This window comes from Tetrahymena thermophila (genome assembly GCF_000189635.1).
Source record: "Tetrahymena thermophila SB210 genomic scaffold scf_8254597, whole genome shotgun sequence".
Taxonomy (NCBI): Eukaryota; Ciliophora; class Oligohymenophorea; order Hymenostomatida; family Tetrahymenidae; genus Tetrahymena; species Tetrahymena thermophila.
The window spans coordinates 523,711-541,219 of NW_002476368.1; the positions used below are offsets into that span (position 1 = coordinate 523,711).

The window sequence follows — 17,509 nt, forward strand, 5'->3', positions numbered from 1 at the left end:
ATAAATAATTTATTTATGAATCTTTTTAACCATCAACTTTAATAAATAAACACAAAATCAATTTTTTTTATTTTTGAAATGTCTTATATATTTTTTTTAGAAATAAATTAGAATAAACAAATTAATCGGTCATATAACTTAGATTTATTTTTTTTTAAATAGCTTAATTCAATTTTTAACTTTTTTTGTTAAATAATGTTTAAAATATCAAATAAGTGAAGGCTAAGTAACTTTTTTTAATAAAAAGAAAGAAGAAAAAATATTTTCAAAGTTTTTATTAAAATATTTAATATTTAAGGTTGTTTATTTTGATAAATTGAAATAAATATGAATAATTAAATTATAAAATACACAAATGTAATAAAGTAGTTTGGAATAAATCATATACTTATAGTTAGTTATGATAAATTTAAATAGTTATTATAAGGATTTAATTATAGATAATAATTGATAAATTAATTATTGTTAATAAGAAGTAAGAATAAATAAGAATTTTCAAAATTAATTCTTATGTTAATTTGTTTATTGATCTTTTCATTCATATAAGTCGTATAATATGATTTTTGGTTGGAAAATCATTTAGTCTTTTATATGCTTGTAGTAAGCGTTTATGGAGAATATATTAGATCTTAAATGCTTAATAGGAGATACATTAAATAAATCAATGTTTTATTTTAGAATCTTTTATGTATATAAAGCTTGAACAAAACCATTGGTATATCTTTCGAGCATAATTTTGCTGAAAATATATGTGCTATTTTAAATTCTATATGATATTTCACTCTAAATAGATGGAATTATATTAGATTGCTCAGAGAGAAGTCTCATCATGAAGCACTTACAAAAAATTTTAATTGAACCATCATCATAAACTTCAATTTTTTTATTCTGTTAGTTTCCTATTTCTTGCAGGAGCTTAAATGAGAAAAAGCAGGTTTCTGAACAAAAGTGATCTATTTCTACTACTTTATGGTGAGGGAAGTATTAAATTTATCCATTTACATGGGAATAAATCTGAATGTATAGGACTTCTAGGTGTTTATTTTTTTGTTGGAGATATTTTATAGCCCTCTGCATATCAACTACATTTCTAATTAATAAGATTTTTACGCAAAATATTTGTTTGAGAACAGGCTTAAAGTAGTAAATCAGATATATAGCACTCATAATAGCGGATAGGAAGATATTAGTCAAACAAATTATATTTCTACTTGACTAATTAGGTTTTGTTAATGTATCAACATAGAAATCAAAGCTGAAAATGAGGAGAAGAGAGATTCTGACTAATTAATTGAGATAACTTACTACAGTCGTGCATTAGATGAGAGCAGTATTTCTATTAGCAACAACTTTAGTATGATTAAAGTAAGAATTAAGGAGTGTATTACCTAAAAATTGGGAGAATATATTTTCGAACATTAAACCTTTCAATTCTTAAGGAGGTGTCACTATCCAAAAGATAGCAATATTAATAAGGAAAAAAGATAAGTAATAAAATCCTAAGTTGACTCCAAATAGATCTTAAAATTAGAGAAGAGAAGCTAAAGTGAGATAGTATGAACTTATAGTTATCAAATATTCAAAGAAGCAATTAAGTTTTTTAGGGAAGGAAGTAGAAATAAGAGTCAAAATGAGGATAGCAAGCACTAAAAAGAGAACATAATTGACATAAGCTAGTATTTAAACGTACAAAGTGACTTCAGGTCTTAATAAAAATCCGCATCCAAAAAATATGATCAACTCTGAAATAATTAAAGGAAATATTCTACCAAATAGCTTTGTCAAAAGAGCTCCTTCAAGAGTGAAGGGAACTTTTTTAGAATACATGATAAAAATAAATCCTAATTGAAGTATATCGCTTATCCAAAATACAAATCCATACATTCCTTTTCCTATTACACCAAAGATAAATGTGACTATTTTATCAATACTGAACAAACTCCAAAAGACAATAAAATAAGCCATTTCGCCATTCAAAAAAAGAGCTATACTTAAAAGAATGTTGGCTATATTTATCATATAAAATATGAAAGAAAGCCAAATTAATATTTTTTTGTCTGTTTATTTCATGTTTCTCTTTTTGTTGATTCTTTTGAGCTATTTTATATTAGTTTGTTAGATTGTTTTTTTTATTTTTTTACCTTAATTTGATTAGTTAACTTTAAAGAGAATAACAAGTTATCAAACAATTACAAAAAAACTGGATTTAATCTTATTGCTTTTAAGTATTCCTACCTCTCTTTATTACTTTTATCAGATTTTGTTATTTTTTTTGAAAGGGCTTCTCCCATACACTGTAAAAAAATTTACTACAAAACTAAAAACTAGAAAGAAAACATCATTTACTTTATTTTTAAATTTTAGTTGATTTATCAATTTTGTTAGTTTTTGATTCATAGTCGAAATCACATTGAGTAAAGCTTTCTACTCCATTCTTAACAAGCGTTATACATAATTATATATTTAAATTACACAGCTTCATTACAAGCTATTTACTGTTAAAAATAAAATTATTCTATTTTCATTTAATGATTGAGAAAAGCTTTTACCATTATTCGCTTAAATATTCAAAGCAAAATGCTACTAAAAATTTAAGTTATTTCAAATATTTTTGATTTAAAGAGTTATCTTTTTCTTACATAATTTGATTTAGAGTTTTTTCTAAATGTAAGATAGGTTAGAGTATTGTTAAAATCATTATCTGTTTCGTTTTTGGTGTTTGAACTACTCATTTAAATTTGGGAGATATTGCAAATTATAACACTATATGGTGTTTTTTTTAAGGATATTTTTGATTCTAAAAGTCTACAGATTTATAAGTTGGTATATTACAATCAATCATAATTATATGAATTGCTTTTAATAATCTGAAACCTGTTTAAATCTATCAATAAAATCTATTGATAATATTTTCAAAATTTTATTTACTTTTACCCGTAAAGTAGTGGAGAAAATTTAAATATTTATTTGCTTGAGATATTACAATATAAAGGAAAATGTCCAATATTTGTGAATAAATTCAAAATGATTTCAAAAACAAAAAATATGAAAAAGGAGTTTGTTTAATATTACAAAAACATTCAACAAATACGTCACATAAAGTCTTACTATTGATAAAATTATAACTAAAATTTGTCTAATTGATTCTACTCTATATAATTAATTTATTTTACTTACAATTCTATAATTAATAAGTCTGTTTATTTTTTATTGAGTGTTGATAAATATAAATTGTGAGTCGTTTAATTGGTTAAAACTGTTGATATTTATTTCACTCGTTTAAATCATATAAAACCTTTGTAGGTAAAAATGGCATAAAGTGCTTTAAATTCTTTTCAAAAACTAAAATTGATAAGATTCTTGATTTAATGAATAGTGTGTTCTATTTTAATTCTTCCTTAAATAGCTTTTCTATCGTTATAGTTAATTAATCGTATAAGAAACCATTAAAATATCTATAATATAGAACTAAATCAGGATTTATTTTCCTTTATCTTATGCAAGAAACTATGCAATTTGTAATACTAAAATGAACTGTTTAAATTGTGCTTATAACTTTCTCACAAAGGCAACTACAAAAATATTCAGATATGTTTGTTTTCACTATAGTTGATGTATTCAGCCAATACGCCAATTCGATTTGTAAATCAAAAATATATCTGCATTATTCAGAGCAAAAATCTGGTTCTAACAACCTTTCTTGTAAACATTTGATTTTAAACTATCCTTTTTGTCTAGTAATGTCTATGTAAAGAACTATGATTTGCTAATTTCTTTTTTAAAGCATTTTTACTAGTGATTGAATATCTTTGATCCTTTTAAGTATAAATATCTTCACTTTGAAAATGAAGCAATATAATTGGGGCAAAAAATAAATTAAATAAAGAATTGATAAAGCGGTAGCTATTATAAAATTTACAAATTTTATCTTATCTCCCACTCGCTTGTTATGATTTTTATTTGAATAATTATTTTCAATAGGTATCCCAAACGAAAGAAGTAATATCAACCTAATAAATGCATTAAAATATTGTATAATCATAGACGATTTATGAAGAGGAGCCTATGATACTTGTGACTTTATTTCTTCATGGCCATAAATGTTGTAAAAAGTGCATACAACAAATTAGTCAATTACATAGTAAATTGCATTAATAACCAATTCGAAAGGTGGAGAATAAAAGAGGAAAAATAGTAAATTTACAATTAATACGGTTAAATAGCAGCAGCCTATATTATTTCCCTGCTTATCATTAAACTAAATGAGGCTAGAAATTGATATATAGTAAGACGTAATACTTAAAATATAATTCAATAATTAAGGCAATATTTACTTCCAATTTTTTCTATTAATTAGAATTCTATTGTTTTAAGTAGTTAAGATCACAACAAAAAATAGGCTTAAGAGAAATATTAGATAAGCAATTATTTAATTATATTCATGTACATCCACCTTAACTAAATACCCACAACCAAAAAAAATTATTAGTTATGACAAAAGAAGAGGGAATATTCTCACATAAAGGCATAATATTCTAGCATACTAAACACTGAAAGGAAGATCTTTAAAAAAGATCAAATATAGAAATCCTAATTAAAATGTATCAAAAAGTAAGAAAAGTAGATGGCGTCGGTTGATTACAACTAATGTAATAAACTTATCAATCCCAAATAAAACGCAAAATACAATAAAATAGGGATAGTATTTTGCCTTAAACATTATGACAATTAAATATACATTTAAAAGACTATATAAGTAGTAAAAAAAAGCCTAAATTATTAATCCTATTGTCTTTTTGCCCATTCTTAAGAGAGTTAATTTCTATTCTTATATAAGTGATTTAATATCAGTTTACCTCTAAAATGTGACTACTAATAAGAAGAATTTTATTTTAGCTATTATTTTTCTAAATCTAATTTTATTCAATATATAAAAACGGTAATGTAAATAAGTGCAATTTTTTATCTATCTCTATTTGAATAACTTATAACAGAGGATTTTTTAGATCATTTATGTGTGTTTGCATATATGATTATATGCATATTAAATTTGAAAAAATACAAAGATTTAAATAATTTTTCTTTTTTTAATAAAAACTAATTATATTTAGAAATAGCTCATCAAAATAAAATAAACTTTAACATTTTTATTAACTTTAAAATATTGTTTTAAATTTAAATATTTTTAAGAAGAGTTTATTTATAATAATTAATATATATTTTTTAAATATTTACTTTTGTGATTAGTTTTTTAAAAATTTGGTTTGTATTTTTTTAATTTGCGAATCTTAAAAAATTATAAAATATTAAAGTATCAGTAAGTAAGTAAGTAGATATAATGAAGCAAATTATTTATGTTACTGAATCTTTACATGAAAATGATTTTAAGAAATCTTTAAATAAAAGCTAACATTTATAAAACACTCATTTAAAAATATTCTTTCAAAAATTTTTACATAGTAAATATGCTAATATAGCCTCAATAGAACTATTGAGTTTAAAGTAGATTACTAATTATTAGATTCACGCTGAAGGCTTCAGCGATATAGAAGAATAAGATGAAATAAAATTTGGAAAATCAATTCAAAGTTTGGAAAATTTGAACCATCTGTAGATAGCTGCAGGAGACTAAATTACAAGCAATTTCATAATAGGAGTATTAGAAGGTTTAAAATAATTACATAAGCTAGAATCTTTTAATCTCTATCTTTTAAATATTAAACATTTTAATAATGAGATTTACTCTGATATTTTAGGATGTTTTAAAAATATACAGCATTTAAAATCACTCAGATTTTTCTTAAGAAGGACATCTAATTGGACTCACTCTATGCAGCTTGGAGAAGAAATTCAATATCTAGAATCGCTTCAAAAATTGTACTTAAGTTTCCCATAGAATAATTTAAATAACTCAGCTCTATACAGTCTTTCAAGTGGTATTTCTAAACTAAAGAATTTAGAAAGTCTTAATATAAATTTGGATGAAAATGAAATTTCTCCTGATACTGTTTATTATTTTGGTATTTGTTTACAACCTCTTAATAAACTAAGCAAGCTTTATTTAAGATTCAATAAAGCAAAAATAGGAGATTATGGATGTGAAGGGTTGGCAAAAGGAATATTTAACTTGAAAATTTTGAAAAAAGTAAGAATAAAAATAGGCCCTAAAAATAATATTTCTGATATAGGAGCAAGTCATTTAGCCAATTCATTTAAAAGCTTAGAAAATATAACGAAATTTGGCTTTTTTATTCATGGAAATTAACAAGTTTATAACAAAACTATTGAATTATTAGCCGATTCATTAAATAAAATGGTAAAAATATAAATTTTAAGATTAGATTTAGAAATTTTCGATCATTCAAATAATAAGGAAAATTAAAATAGTTCATTGGATTCAAATAAATAAAAATAATATTTCTAATAGTTCTTTAAGAGCTTTGAGTGTTTAGAATAATTGCAATAATTTAATATTCATTTATATGACATTTATTTTAAACAAAATGCATTAGAATAACTATCATTATCTTTTTAAAAATTTTCAAAGTTGTAAATAATGGAAATCATTTTTTATAAAGCTTAAATCAGCCCTAATATATTACTTAGCTTTAGTGAATCGTTTAAATATTTAGACAATCTATAAAAACTAAATTTGATTTTTGAAGAATGTAAGACTGGAAAACAAAATGTATTTTAGCACTTATTTTCTAATTTATGTTTTTTAAAAAAACTTCTTCATTTAGTGCTAAATCTAGGTTAAAATAGATTAGTGTAATATGAGCTAGTTTAGTTATGGAATTCTTTAGAAAACCTCAAACTGCTTTAATGTCTATTTTTAGATATAAAATTTAGTTTTAAGATTGAACCATTTTTTCTCAGATAAATAGTAAATTAGTTTAAATTAATGGACAAGTTAAGATCACTTGAGCTGTATATTGAATTGCATAATTATAATTTAGAATATAATAAAAAGTTATAAAATATAATAAATTTAATTTTTATAAAGCCTAAAAGGCTAGTCGTCTGTGATATTTCAGTTGTTTGAATAAATTAATAAATTATATAAAAATATTTTTCAAAAATTTAAAGTATCTTTATCTACACCAAACTTATTAACAAAAATATTTAAATTTGAATAAAATTAGAATTAAAAAACACTATAATTATGAGAAGTTTATTTTTAAATTTAATAATTCTAAGGTTTTAATTTTATTTTTTAAGAATTCTAAATTAACATTAATCAATGAATCTTTTAATATTAAAATTTTTTTAAAAATTTGATGTTTTTTTAACAGAAATACAGAAAATAAGTATTGATAATAAAATGATTTAGATATATAATAACATTTTAAATAAAGTAAAATTAATTAATTAAGAAATTAATAGTATAATGACAATAATATACATGGTATTAATGATAATATTTATTGTTTGAATCTAACAAAATTTTTCATTAAATTGAATCTATATAAAAAACAGCGAACTAATTAAACTAATATTTTTTTAAATTTTCATCTCTAAAATATTTTTTAAGTAATAATGAAATTTTAATTTTTGCAAAATAAATTTAGTTTTTTCTTATGATTTGCTGAATCTAAATAGCAATTTATTTATCTAATCAAGCCAAATTATTTATTATTCTCAATGCTAAAATGATGCATTATTAGGGTTGTAAGATCTAGATTGAGAGTAAGAGTGGTGTTATTATTGGTTAACTATTGGGACAAATTGTTAATTTTATTTTATACTATTTGAGCGATTTGTTAAGTGATTTGTATTGATATTATAATTCTATCTTTGATTGCTGAAATCATCTATTTAACTTGACTAGAATTAAGGGTTTTATCTCTTGTTTGGTGATACATTAGACATTAAAGGTCTTGGCAATAAATTTGTGTGCCTAAATGATTACATTAAATTTTATGGGGAAATATTAGCTGAAAAGCTATGATTAGGATTTTATCTATGAGCTGTTTAATTATCATCTGAAAAGAAATTAATGCTGTTATTATTTGAGTTATTATTGTTAAAATTACTGTTATTATTCGAAATGTTTTAATAAAATGTATATCTTCCGAAATTGGTTGGTAATGAATCTCCTTAAAACGGAGTTCCATTTGGATTGTTACTGCTATTATTTTGAGCTCCATTATTGCCACCGTTATTATTATTAGCACTGCTATTATTGTTATTTTAGCTTACTTTTCTGCTAAGACTAAGAGGTGCTTATTGGGAGCTACCTACAGAACTATAATGTTATTTTACAGGAGAATTGTTATTAGATATTCTTTTATTTTATATACGAATCAAATTTTATGGTGGATTTGTAATGGAGTTAGATTGGGAGTTACTTGCTATTGTAGAGCGATCTATTTCATTTCCTAAAATTCTCCTTTCAAGTATCTTTTTATCTCTTCTGAGAGCAAGGATTTCTTGTATAAGATCTTTTTTTGACATATTTTTCCAATTAATAGATGGGGAAAGAGGTTAGTTCACAAATGGGTTAGCATTTTCATCATCATTTAAACCTCCTCCATATGAAAAGGTTGAATTAAAATCTTCTAATTATCCACCATTTTTAAGATGTTATATACGATCACGGAGATCTTGATTTTCACGCTACAGATGGAAGAGTTCTTTCTCACATATCTCACTTTTCTTTATTGCTTGGTCAGTTGTTTCTCTTAGCTCTTTATTATTTACTAGGAGATCTCTCACCATTGCAATACTTTCTATTAGTCTATCACTAAAGTGATCATAGTCTCCATTACCTTAAATTCTAATTAAATTTTAATTTTACAATTATTAGTTTTAAAGCTAGAGAGTGTTAATCCTTTATAGGAGCTGCTACTATTGTATAAACGAATGATGCTATAACTAAGCAATAGCATTTTGGTTCTATCCACCTCCATTTTAGGCAATTGCTTAGTTTAAATTAGAAAAATTTGTAGAAGACTCTCTTACTGTGGATTGAGAACTATCTAATTTACTAATGTTGTTTAAACTAGCAGGATTATTTCCATTATTGTTATTGCCATTAAGATTATTGTTGTTTTGGTTGGTTGAGGATGTGTCAGAGCCTTAACCCTCGATTCACTCTTAATTTGCCATTGCTATGCTCATTCTTGCCTTCTAAGAAGGAGTTAACTCACTTGATGGTTAAGCACCTCCTCCATATTAACAAGTTGGCAAACAACAATTAGGAGGGTGGTTAGAAGAAAAACCACTTCCACTATTATTAAGATTGGTAACGAATTGAATATGCTAATTTGCTTTATCAAGTTCAAATCTAAGTCTGTTATTTTCTTGTTTAAGATCTTTGATCACTTTATTTTTAGGATCATCATTTCTAATAGGTTCGTTTTTAATATATGTAGCTTTTGATGCGTAGTTCAGAGTGGAAATATTTTCATCTATGAAGGAATCATTTGGATTTATACATGCAAGCATAAGACAATAGCTATTACCACCAATTGATTGCTTAAGAAGAGAAGTCAATTTACTCTCTCTATAGGGTATATGCTGATATTAATCTTTTTATTTATTTGATACGCGGTGAATGTCACTCAAAGTAGTAATTACCTATCTTAAAATGAATAAACTCTTGTTGATATCAATACTTTCTTTTGCTAACTTCCCTTCCGTTCCAGTTTAACCTATTCTTTCACTACCTGCTAAGTCTACTAATTCTAGCTTACTAAAAGAACTCGATTATGTACTTAAATCAATTGATTCTACTTTTAAAGTTAATATTGTATGTGAACGACTTGAAGCCATATTTAATTTATGAGAAGCAGTAACACGGTTTCTTATACCATAATGGAAAAAATTCATGACTTCTTCAGCGCTTTTACAGTCAAAGACAAATAAATTTTCTACTTAAAACTAATCTCTCTAATTCCAACGCAAGCGCAGTCCTTAGCTTAAAACGGGAGTACCATCTGCACTATTCTACTTAATTGAATTAGGGTTTAATAAGTCATATATTTTTTCATTATATATTTATAAAAAAGAGCATGTGACATTAAATTCTCCGCCTTCTTTTGCCTTAAGCTTATCGAATAAAGCACTTACTGCTCTTGGAATAATACCAAATCGCTCAGGATTTTAATGCTGCTTTGGCCTTGGCTTTGGTGCACTATTTCCTCCTTCTTTATTACTTTCTTTAGGAGGAGCTAATTCGTATTCATATCCTTCCATAGTGTGAGTTTTTCCTGAACCTGTTTGGCCATATGCAAAAATGGTACAGTGATAGCCTTCTACAACCTTATTCAAGAGATAGTCTATATTTGCTTATTCATATACCTAAAGCTAATTATTGTTTGGTGTAAAAACATAATCGAATTTGAAAGTCTTTCTTTCTCTCCTACCATCTTCAGCTATCATAATTTCTTTTGTTTATTCATCTATTTATACCCTTGAATTGGCATATCCTTTTTCTTTTTCTGAATCAAGAAAAGGTCTTACACGTATTCCTACTTTGATTCTTGTTGTCATTTTACTATTGCAATTGTTTCAGATTTTTTATATCTTAAAATTTACAATCCTTTTATTTAATATCAACAGAAAAAATTAGACTTTCTAACAGATAAAAAATATGTTCAATTATATAAATTTTTATCAATTCACACTTTTGATTTTGATTTGCTACTTAATTCTAGGCCTAATAACTATTTGATAGGTTGCCTACTATGCTTTTTATTTTAATTGCTGATTGATTGACTGACTTTCTGAAAATTTGTATTATTCTTTGGATTCCTTTTATCTAATATATCTAAGTTAACTTTGAAATTTATTTATTAATAAAGAAATAGTTTTGTTTTTATTAATATGTGTTACTCAATCAAAACCTCTCTTTTTTGGTAAATACAATAAATTATAATTATTAAATAATGGTGATCTTTAAAAAAAAGATAATCAAAATACAAAACAATAAATACTTAAAAACTTTTTTAATCATTTATTTTCTTAAATTCTTTATCAATCATTCAATTAATTGATTGATTGATTATTTATCTCTTCATGTTAATCCATTAAATAATATTTTTGATTATTTTTAAGAAATTAGATAACAAATACTGCCCATTTGAAAAATAACCATCGCTTTATGCTATTATTACCAAATTTATAAGTCTATCATTTTATTTTAATCATTCATTTTTTTTCAAAATAAAATTATTGAATGTATATTATTGGTTGATTTTCAAACTCAAAAAATAATAATTTATTTATCACAATTCAAATATTTATTAATTATTAACCTTTTTTAATATTCAAGTCAGAATAATTCAGATTAAATAGCTTACATAATAATTTATTTTTAAAAATGTTTTTATGTATTTAATTACTAATTTATATATGTCTATTAATTTAAATATTCAAAAAAAATTTATAGCATTTAAATTTATAAAATTTAGTTTTGTAATTTAATTTATAATAATCAAATATAAAATAAATTTGATACATAATCAAATGAAAATAATTATCATGATAAAATATTTGTAGATCATTTTACTCCAGAATTTGAAGTAATTTTTTTAACAGATAGGTTAGATCTTTTTGTGTCATTTTTTTTTTGAGTATAAATTTAATAAACTCCTTCTTTTTTTGTCTAAAGGTCTATCCAAGATTGCCTAGGTGATTTTGAAAATGCTTAAGTAGGAGAATTAGGTCTTACAAACTTTTCAGATTTTTTTACATCATAATCACATGGAGATGGAGTTTATTTAATTTAATTTACATTACTCCTCCTTTCACTAATACTAAAAGACTACTTTAGTTTTGTATTGTTTTAAGCAAATTCACTCTATGTAATTAAATATAATTTACTTAAATACTTATTATTCAAATGAATTACTAAATTTATAATGAACAGATCTTCTTTTTTATTGCATGAATGGCTTGGACTAAAAAATGAAGACCTCATTACACTATTTCTAACAGTTTATTGCTATTTAGGACTATATATTAAACTTTGTTTATGCTTTTCTAATATTCTTCAAAATTTATATTTTTAATTAAAATAATTTTATTTTATAGAATATTTAAAGACTGTATATAAAAATTGTTAAATATCAATTCTTTTTTTTAGATTAAATTGTATTTGTTTAAATTTTATTGTTAAAATATTTCACTTTCATGTATAAAAATAGAGCTTTTAATTTTTGAAGTTAAAAAACAAGTTCAATTTTAATATACACTTTTAAGTAAGAAAATATATGAAAAAAATCAACTCTTTCTTGATGAAACTTTTTCTGTTCATAAAAAAAATAAAAACTAAATACTTTTTGAACATGTGTGTCTTATCATACTCGTTTATATTTAACAATAGTGAAAGCTTTTAATCTGACTTCGCCAACTATCTTAAATATTCTTTTGGATTAATGCTTGATTTAGTTCTTCGTCTGGTATCTTTACATCTATTAATTTTTATTAAAAAATTTTGATAATTAATTGAAAGATAAGGTAGATAGATAGATAAATATATAGATAGTTAGTTGTTAGTTAGTTAGTTAAATAATTACTCAGATGTATTTTCATAGGCTGTGGCGTTTGTTGTATTACTAGGAGTATATAAATGCTTAAAAATTATTTATTTAAATATCCTGTTATAAAGAAAAAATAAATAAAATATACTGATTCCTTAGAAGGGTCAATCTAAATTTTTTATTAACTCATTTAATAAACACTTTCTTCTGAAGAGATAGCTCCAACAGACATAATTTATTCTAACTGATCACTTTTGTAAAGCTAAGATAAGTTAGATACTTTATAAATTTAATACTAATCTAATTTTTAATTATTCTAAATAATTTATTGTTCTTTTATTTAGTTAAGTTTTTCATTCTCTAAGCTCAACACGCCTCTATTTTCATTTTTTTGGCTTTCATTTATACTTGCATTTTCTATTTTATCATGAATTTACTATATGCTTGGTATCTATAATGATATTTTTAAACTATTTTTAAACCAAACTTTAAAGATAGATAATAAATTAATTAATACACTAGTTTATTGCAAAGCTCCATACTATTTCTACCAGGATTTTTAAACTTTATTAATTAAAAAATTTTGAATATAGAAGTTCTACTATTCTTTGAATATTTTGTAATTTAAAACAATTTTTTTTATCTTAAAAATGGAAAAACAAAATATACCAATTATATTTATAATTTGAAAGAAGCATGTTTTAAAGATATTGCAGTTTATTTGAAACTATTCATTAAAATTCAAATTTTTCTAATTCGCAAGATTCATCATTATTTTTTGAAGTTCTATTTTTGTTCAGTTTAAAAAAAGGATTTCAATCGATTTATAAAATAAATCTAAAACTAAAATACCTGCATAAGTGAAATTAAGCTCTTCTAATATTAAATGATCTAAAAAATCGCTTAATTATTTCATATAACCTTTACTATTTAGCTTTTCATAAATTGTAGATATACTTTCTAATGATTCTACTTCCTTTTTGATATCTTAAAAATCAGAATTTTTCTGATTGATAATATTCCTGTATATAAAAAATGAGTTTATTTGTTGATATCATTATGAATATTTTCTCAATTTATAAGAGTTTTTCAATAGTTAAAATTGAATTTTATAAAATTTTGCTTACATAATCAGTTTATTTCTACTTACTTTTATATCCTTTAATATATTAAATTATTGTATTGGTAAAAATATTCAGTCAAATATATTATATAATATTAAATGCTTGAATAATATATTAATTAATACTTATTAACAATAAATATAATTAATAAGCAACAATTACCAAAAATTTGAATATAAATACATTTCCAAGCAATTTATTATTTAAGCGCATTAAGTTATTTAGTGATCACAAATAAATTAAATTCAAGCTATCTTTACATAACGATAATATTAATATTTTTTATATATCTGTTAACGAATATTAATTAAATTTCTATTTAATTTTTATCATAATTTGACTTTTCTATAAAACATAAATTTCTTGTAATAAACAAAAGTCCATTTTCATTCAAAAATATTTCCAAATAATTAATAATATAATTTTTGTAAAGGTTTAAATATGAATTTAAAAATTTTTTAATTGTTAGCTATATTAAATTCATTTTAAATCAAATATCTAAAAATAAACAAAATAGAAAAAAAACTAATTATAATTAAATTAAGATTGAAATCTCTTATTAAATGTAAAATATAAATAATAATAATATTATTGACTACTTGAAATATAAATAAAAGTAAAAAAGGATTAATTTTCTATTAATTAAAATTTTTCTACTTTATTTAAAATAATTAATTTTTTTATGGTTTAATAAATTACAAATAATTTTGATTTATCAATAAAATAATTAAAAATTTATTTTTATAAAATATTAGTATCTTAAATTGTGTATTATTTTATTATAGCTTTTATTTAATATTTTTATTTAAAATATGATTGAAGATATTATTAATGAATTATTTTTTCTACTTATCTTATATGATGTTATTATCTTCAAAATAGGTTTAGGTTTTCTATCAATTATTATTTATCTATGCTTTAACATTTTCCTATAAAATTTTATTTTAATTTGACTTATCAAGAAATATATCTTACTATTCATTTTAAAAAATATTAGAATCTTATAAAGTATAATTATGTTATTATTGTATTTTTATTTTATGTTTTTAATTATGGAGATGTTCTGATTTATCTTATCTTATTTCCATTTTATTTAAAAAGCTTTTATAATTTTCATTCTTTTTAAAATTTTTTTAACTTTATTTATATTATGATATTTACTTGCTAGCAAATGATTATGAATAAATATTTATGCAATTATTTGTATCCTGCTCTGCTGAGTTAGAATTTTTACCTATTAATAAAAAAATACAATTTATTAGATTACTTTTATTTTATAAATAATTTTAGATGATAAATTTAAAGCAATTACGTTTCATGCTAATAATTAATGAAGCTTTTCCTATAATGATAAAACGTATTTAAGATTTTAAAAATTTCCATCTTTTGTATGTCTACATGGATGTATGATTCTTGTTTGTAAATTTGTCATAAAGTTTTTTAGATAAAACATATTACAATAAGAATCTTAAAGTTTTGCCAAATATGTTAAATCTTGATTAAATTTTTTATTTCAATACTAATCCTACTAATATCATTGAGCATGAAAAATAAAAGAAGTAAATTAAAAGATAAAAAGCTTATGATTGAAATTAATTATTTATACTATAAAGTAAAATATTCATAAGAATTTATAAGTTAACTAAAATCTCTGTTTTTAGCAAATTTCTACATTATATTGGTCTGTATGTTAACAAAAGTTTAGTATATAATCCAAGAATAGCTACTATAATTAACTGTTATAAATCCACGTTAGGAATAAAAGTACTTAGATTAAAAATAATAATTTTATAATTAATTCTTAACAAATCCCAAAAATAAAATTAAGGCTTATATTCAGAATAGTAATATCCATATTAATACTTTACCTTACAATAATTTAGATTTAATCTAACTTTCCTTAGCTAATAAAATATAAAAAATGGTATTAGATAATAAATAATAACAATTGCATTTGAAAATAGGTTGTTAAATTAGTTATAAAATTAATTTGAGCAGTCTATATTTAGATCTAATAAAACGAGTGATCTATCACCTATTTATCTACATTTAAAAGAGTTAACAAAATAAACCATAGAATTAGGCAAGAAGTAAATAAACATTACATTTAACATTGTGTAAATATGGTATTTTTTCACTTAAAAAGCTTATATTTTATTCAATATTAAAAGGATCAGAGCTAAAATTATTGAAAAAATAATAGGATTTAAAGCTTAAATAATATGATTAACTTTAATTCTGTCTATTCTATCATTAACTTTGCTATTAATCAGACAGTCTAATAAATTTTGAAACTATAATTAAGGACTTTAAAAAATATCAAAAATTTAATAAATATTCTATTAAAACTCATTTATCTTAAGTTTTAATATATATTGCATGATTTATAAATAATTAACTAAAATTTTCAGGTAAAAACTAGAGTAATCTTTGATTGAACTTTTAGATATAGGTAGCATCTAACTGTATCTTAAGTAATAGCATGTTTGAGTGAAGATGAAGCTATTCATAAAAAGTATAGTGCTAATCAACCCATATGATATAATAAAAATAATGATACTGATTATGTATACAATTTAAATAGCCAAGGAAGCGCATTAAATACATTCTGATTCAGACAATTATTTTTTAGAATACCTTTCTTGCCAAAAAACTCCAAAAATATCACATTCTTCACATAAAGGGCCTAAATATCCCTTAATACACCCATTAATAGAGCTGATATCTGATTCCTGGCAGCTTATAGGATTATTTACGCATTGTATTATTTAATCTGAGTGCTTACTTACTCTCCAATGTCCATTCTTTAGCTAAATAGTGCTCCCTTAACATTAATCAGCAATTTTAGGACATTACTTACAACTTGATTATATGTTTTAACTATTAATGTAAGTTATATTATAACTATCATAGTTTACTAGAGAGTAGGAACCAATTTAGCAATATTAGCAGCTATATATACTAAATATTAAATGCTTAAATTCTTCTCCTATTATACAATTTCTAAATTAAACAGACACTATAATAGGTTTTTATTCAAATTTATTTATTTAATAATTTAATTTTAATTATCCAACGCCAAGTGGTTAACCCATAATAGATACTTAAGTAAAAGCAAAAGATTTTGTTTAAGAATCAAAAGAATCTGAGAGTATAGCAATTTAACCTTCAAGTTAAATTTACTATTGATCTATTTGTTGCAGACTAAAGCTAATTTAGGAAAGCTCGTTTTAGATTTCAGTTTGATATTGATTGTTTTGAAATATTTTAGTCTCGAAAGCTAAAAAATTTTTTTCTTCATCCTTAATACCTAATACTATATTAAGTTTGTCTCCACTTTTTAAATTGAATAAATTTAGCTACCCTGAATACATTTCTTGATTTAAATTCTATTTGAACTTATATTTGATAGGTGAATTATCTTAGATTACTGAAGTAATTGAAATCACATCAATGCTAGATAAACCCAGATTGTAATTTTAACCAAATATATCAGCAGTGTTATTATGTATGTCTAGTAATCTCACTTAACTAAGTAATTGAGTAGAATATTAATATAAATTAGAATTTTGAATTCTAAAACCTCCACCAATTTGAGCATGATTTTATTTAATGCTGCAAAATTTATCAATATTAATTATTCCTTGCTGTTCTTTAAAATAGATAGCTCCACCACTTGCTTTAGCAACATTCCCTTAAAATGTAGAGTTAGAAACATTAAATTTAATAAAATTATTTTCAATAAATAAAGCTCCACCATTGATTCCTGTGTTATTATTGAACTAACTATCACTAATTTAAATATTTTATACATTTATGATATTTATGTTAACTGAATTATTTAAATATGTTAAATTCTTCATAATGATTTCATTTGCTTATAAGTTAATTAAAGGT

The 17,509-nt window shown here is 22.7% G+C and overlaps 6 protein-coding genes across 6 annotated transcripts; 2 read left to right on the forward strand and 4 right to left on the reverse strand. All coding sequences in view use genetic code 6, as the record gives it.

Annotated features, from left to right (window-relative positions):
• Positions 1 to 301: 301 nt before the first annotated feature.
• TTHERM_00346580 (transmembrane protein, putative) lies at positions 302 to 2,165 on the reverse strand. Its single transcript, XM_001018505.2, has one exon. The coding sequence runs from the start codon at positions 2,068 to 2,070 to the stop codon at positions 535 to 537; it is 1,536 nt and encodes a 511-aa protein (XP_001018505.2). The 5' UTR covers positions 2,071 to 2,165; the 3' UTR covers positions 302 to 534.
• A 1,935-nt stretch (positions 2,166 to 4,100) lies between these two features.
• Positions 4,101 to 5,033, forward strand: TTHERM_000346599 (hypothetical protein; the record flags this gene model as incomplete). Its single annotated transcript, XM_012798226.1, has 1 exon — positions 4,101 to 5,033. One exon carries the CDS (start codon positions 4,101 to 4,103, stop codon positions 5,031 to 5,033), a length of 933 nt encoding a protein of 310 aa, XP_012653680.1.
• Positions 5,034 to 5,338: 305 nt separating this feature from the next.
• TTHERM_00346600 (hypothetical protein) lies at positions 5,339 to 6,444 on the forward strand (the record flags this gene model as incomplete). The annotated part of the gene is made up of 2 exons (XM_001018507.2): positions 5,339 to 6,316; positions 6,388 to 6,444. The coding sequence occupies 2 exons, from the start codon at positions 5,339 to 5,341 to the stop codon at positions 6,442 to 6,444; spliced, it is 1,035 nt and encodes a 344-aa protein (XP_001018507.2).
• Positions 6,445 to 7,641: 1,197 nt separating this feature from the next.
• TTHERM_000346609 (kinesin motor domain protein) lies at positions 7,642 to 8,721 on the reverse strand (the record flags this gene model as incomplete). The annotated part of the gene is made up of 1 exon (XM_012798227.1): positions 7,642 to 8,721. The coding sequence occupies one exon, from the start codon at positions 8,719 to 8,721 to the stop codon at positions 7,642 to 7,644; it is 1,080 nt and encodes a 359-aa protein (XP_012653681.1).
• Positions 8,722 to 9,093: 372 nt separating this feature from the next.
• On the reverse strand, positions 9,094 to 10,497 carry TTHERM_00346610 (kinesin motor catalytic domain protein; the record flags this gene model as incomplete). Its single annotated transcript, XM_001018508.2, has 1 exon — positions 9,094 to 10,497. One exon carries the CDS (start codon positions 10,495 to 10,497, stop codon positions 9,094 to 9,096), a length of 1,404 nt encoding a protein of 467 aa, XP_001018508.2.
• Positions 10,498 to 11,506: 1,009 nt separating this feature from the next.
• TTHERM_00346630 (transmembrane protein, putative) lies at positions 11,507 to 17,475 on the reverse strand (the record flags this gene model as incomplete). The annotated part of the gene is made up of 11 exons (XM_001018510.2): positions 11,507 to 11,806; positions 11,858 to 11,996; positions 12,285 to 12,419; positions 12,525 to 12,580; positions 12,637 to 12,939; positions 13,006 to 13,052; positions 13,158 to 13,274; positions 13,341 to 13,510; positions 14,774 to 14,846; positions 15,718 to 15,791; positions 16,250 to 17,475. 11 exons carry the CDS (start codon positions 17,473 to 17,475, stop codon positions 11,507 to 11,509), a joined length of 2,640 nt encoding a protein of 879 aa, XP_001018510.2.
• Positions 17,476 to 17,509: the final 34 nt, after the last annotated feature.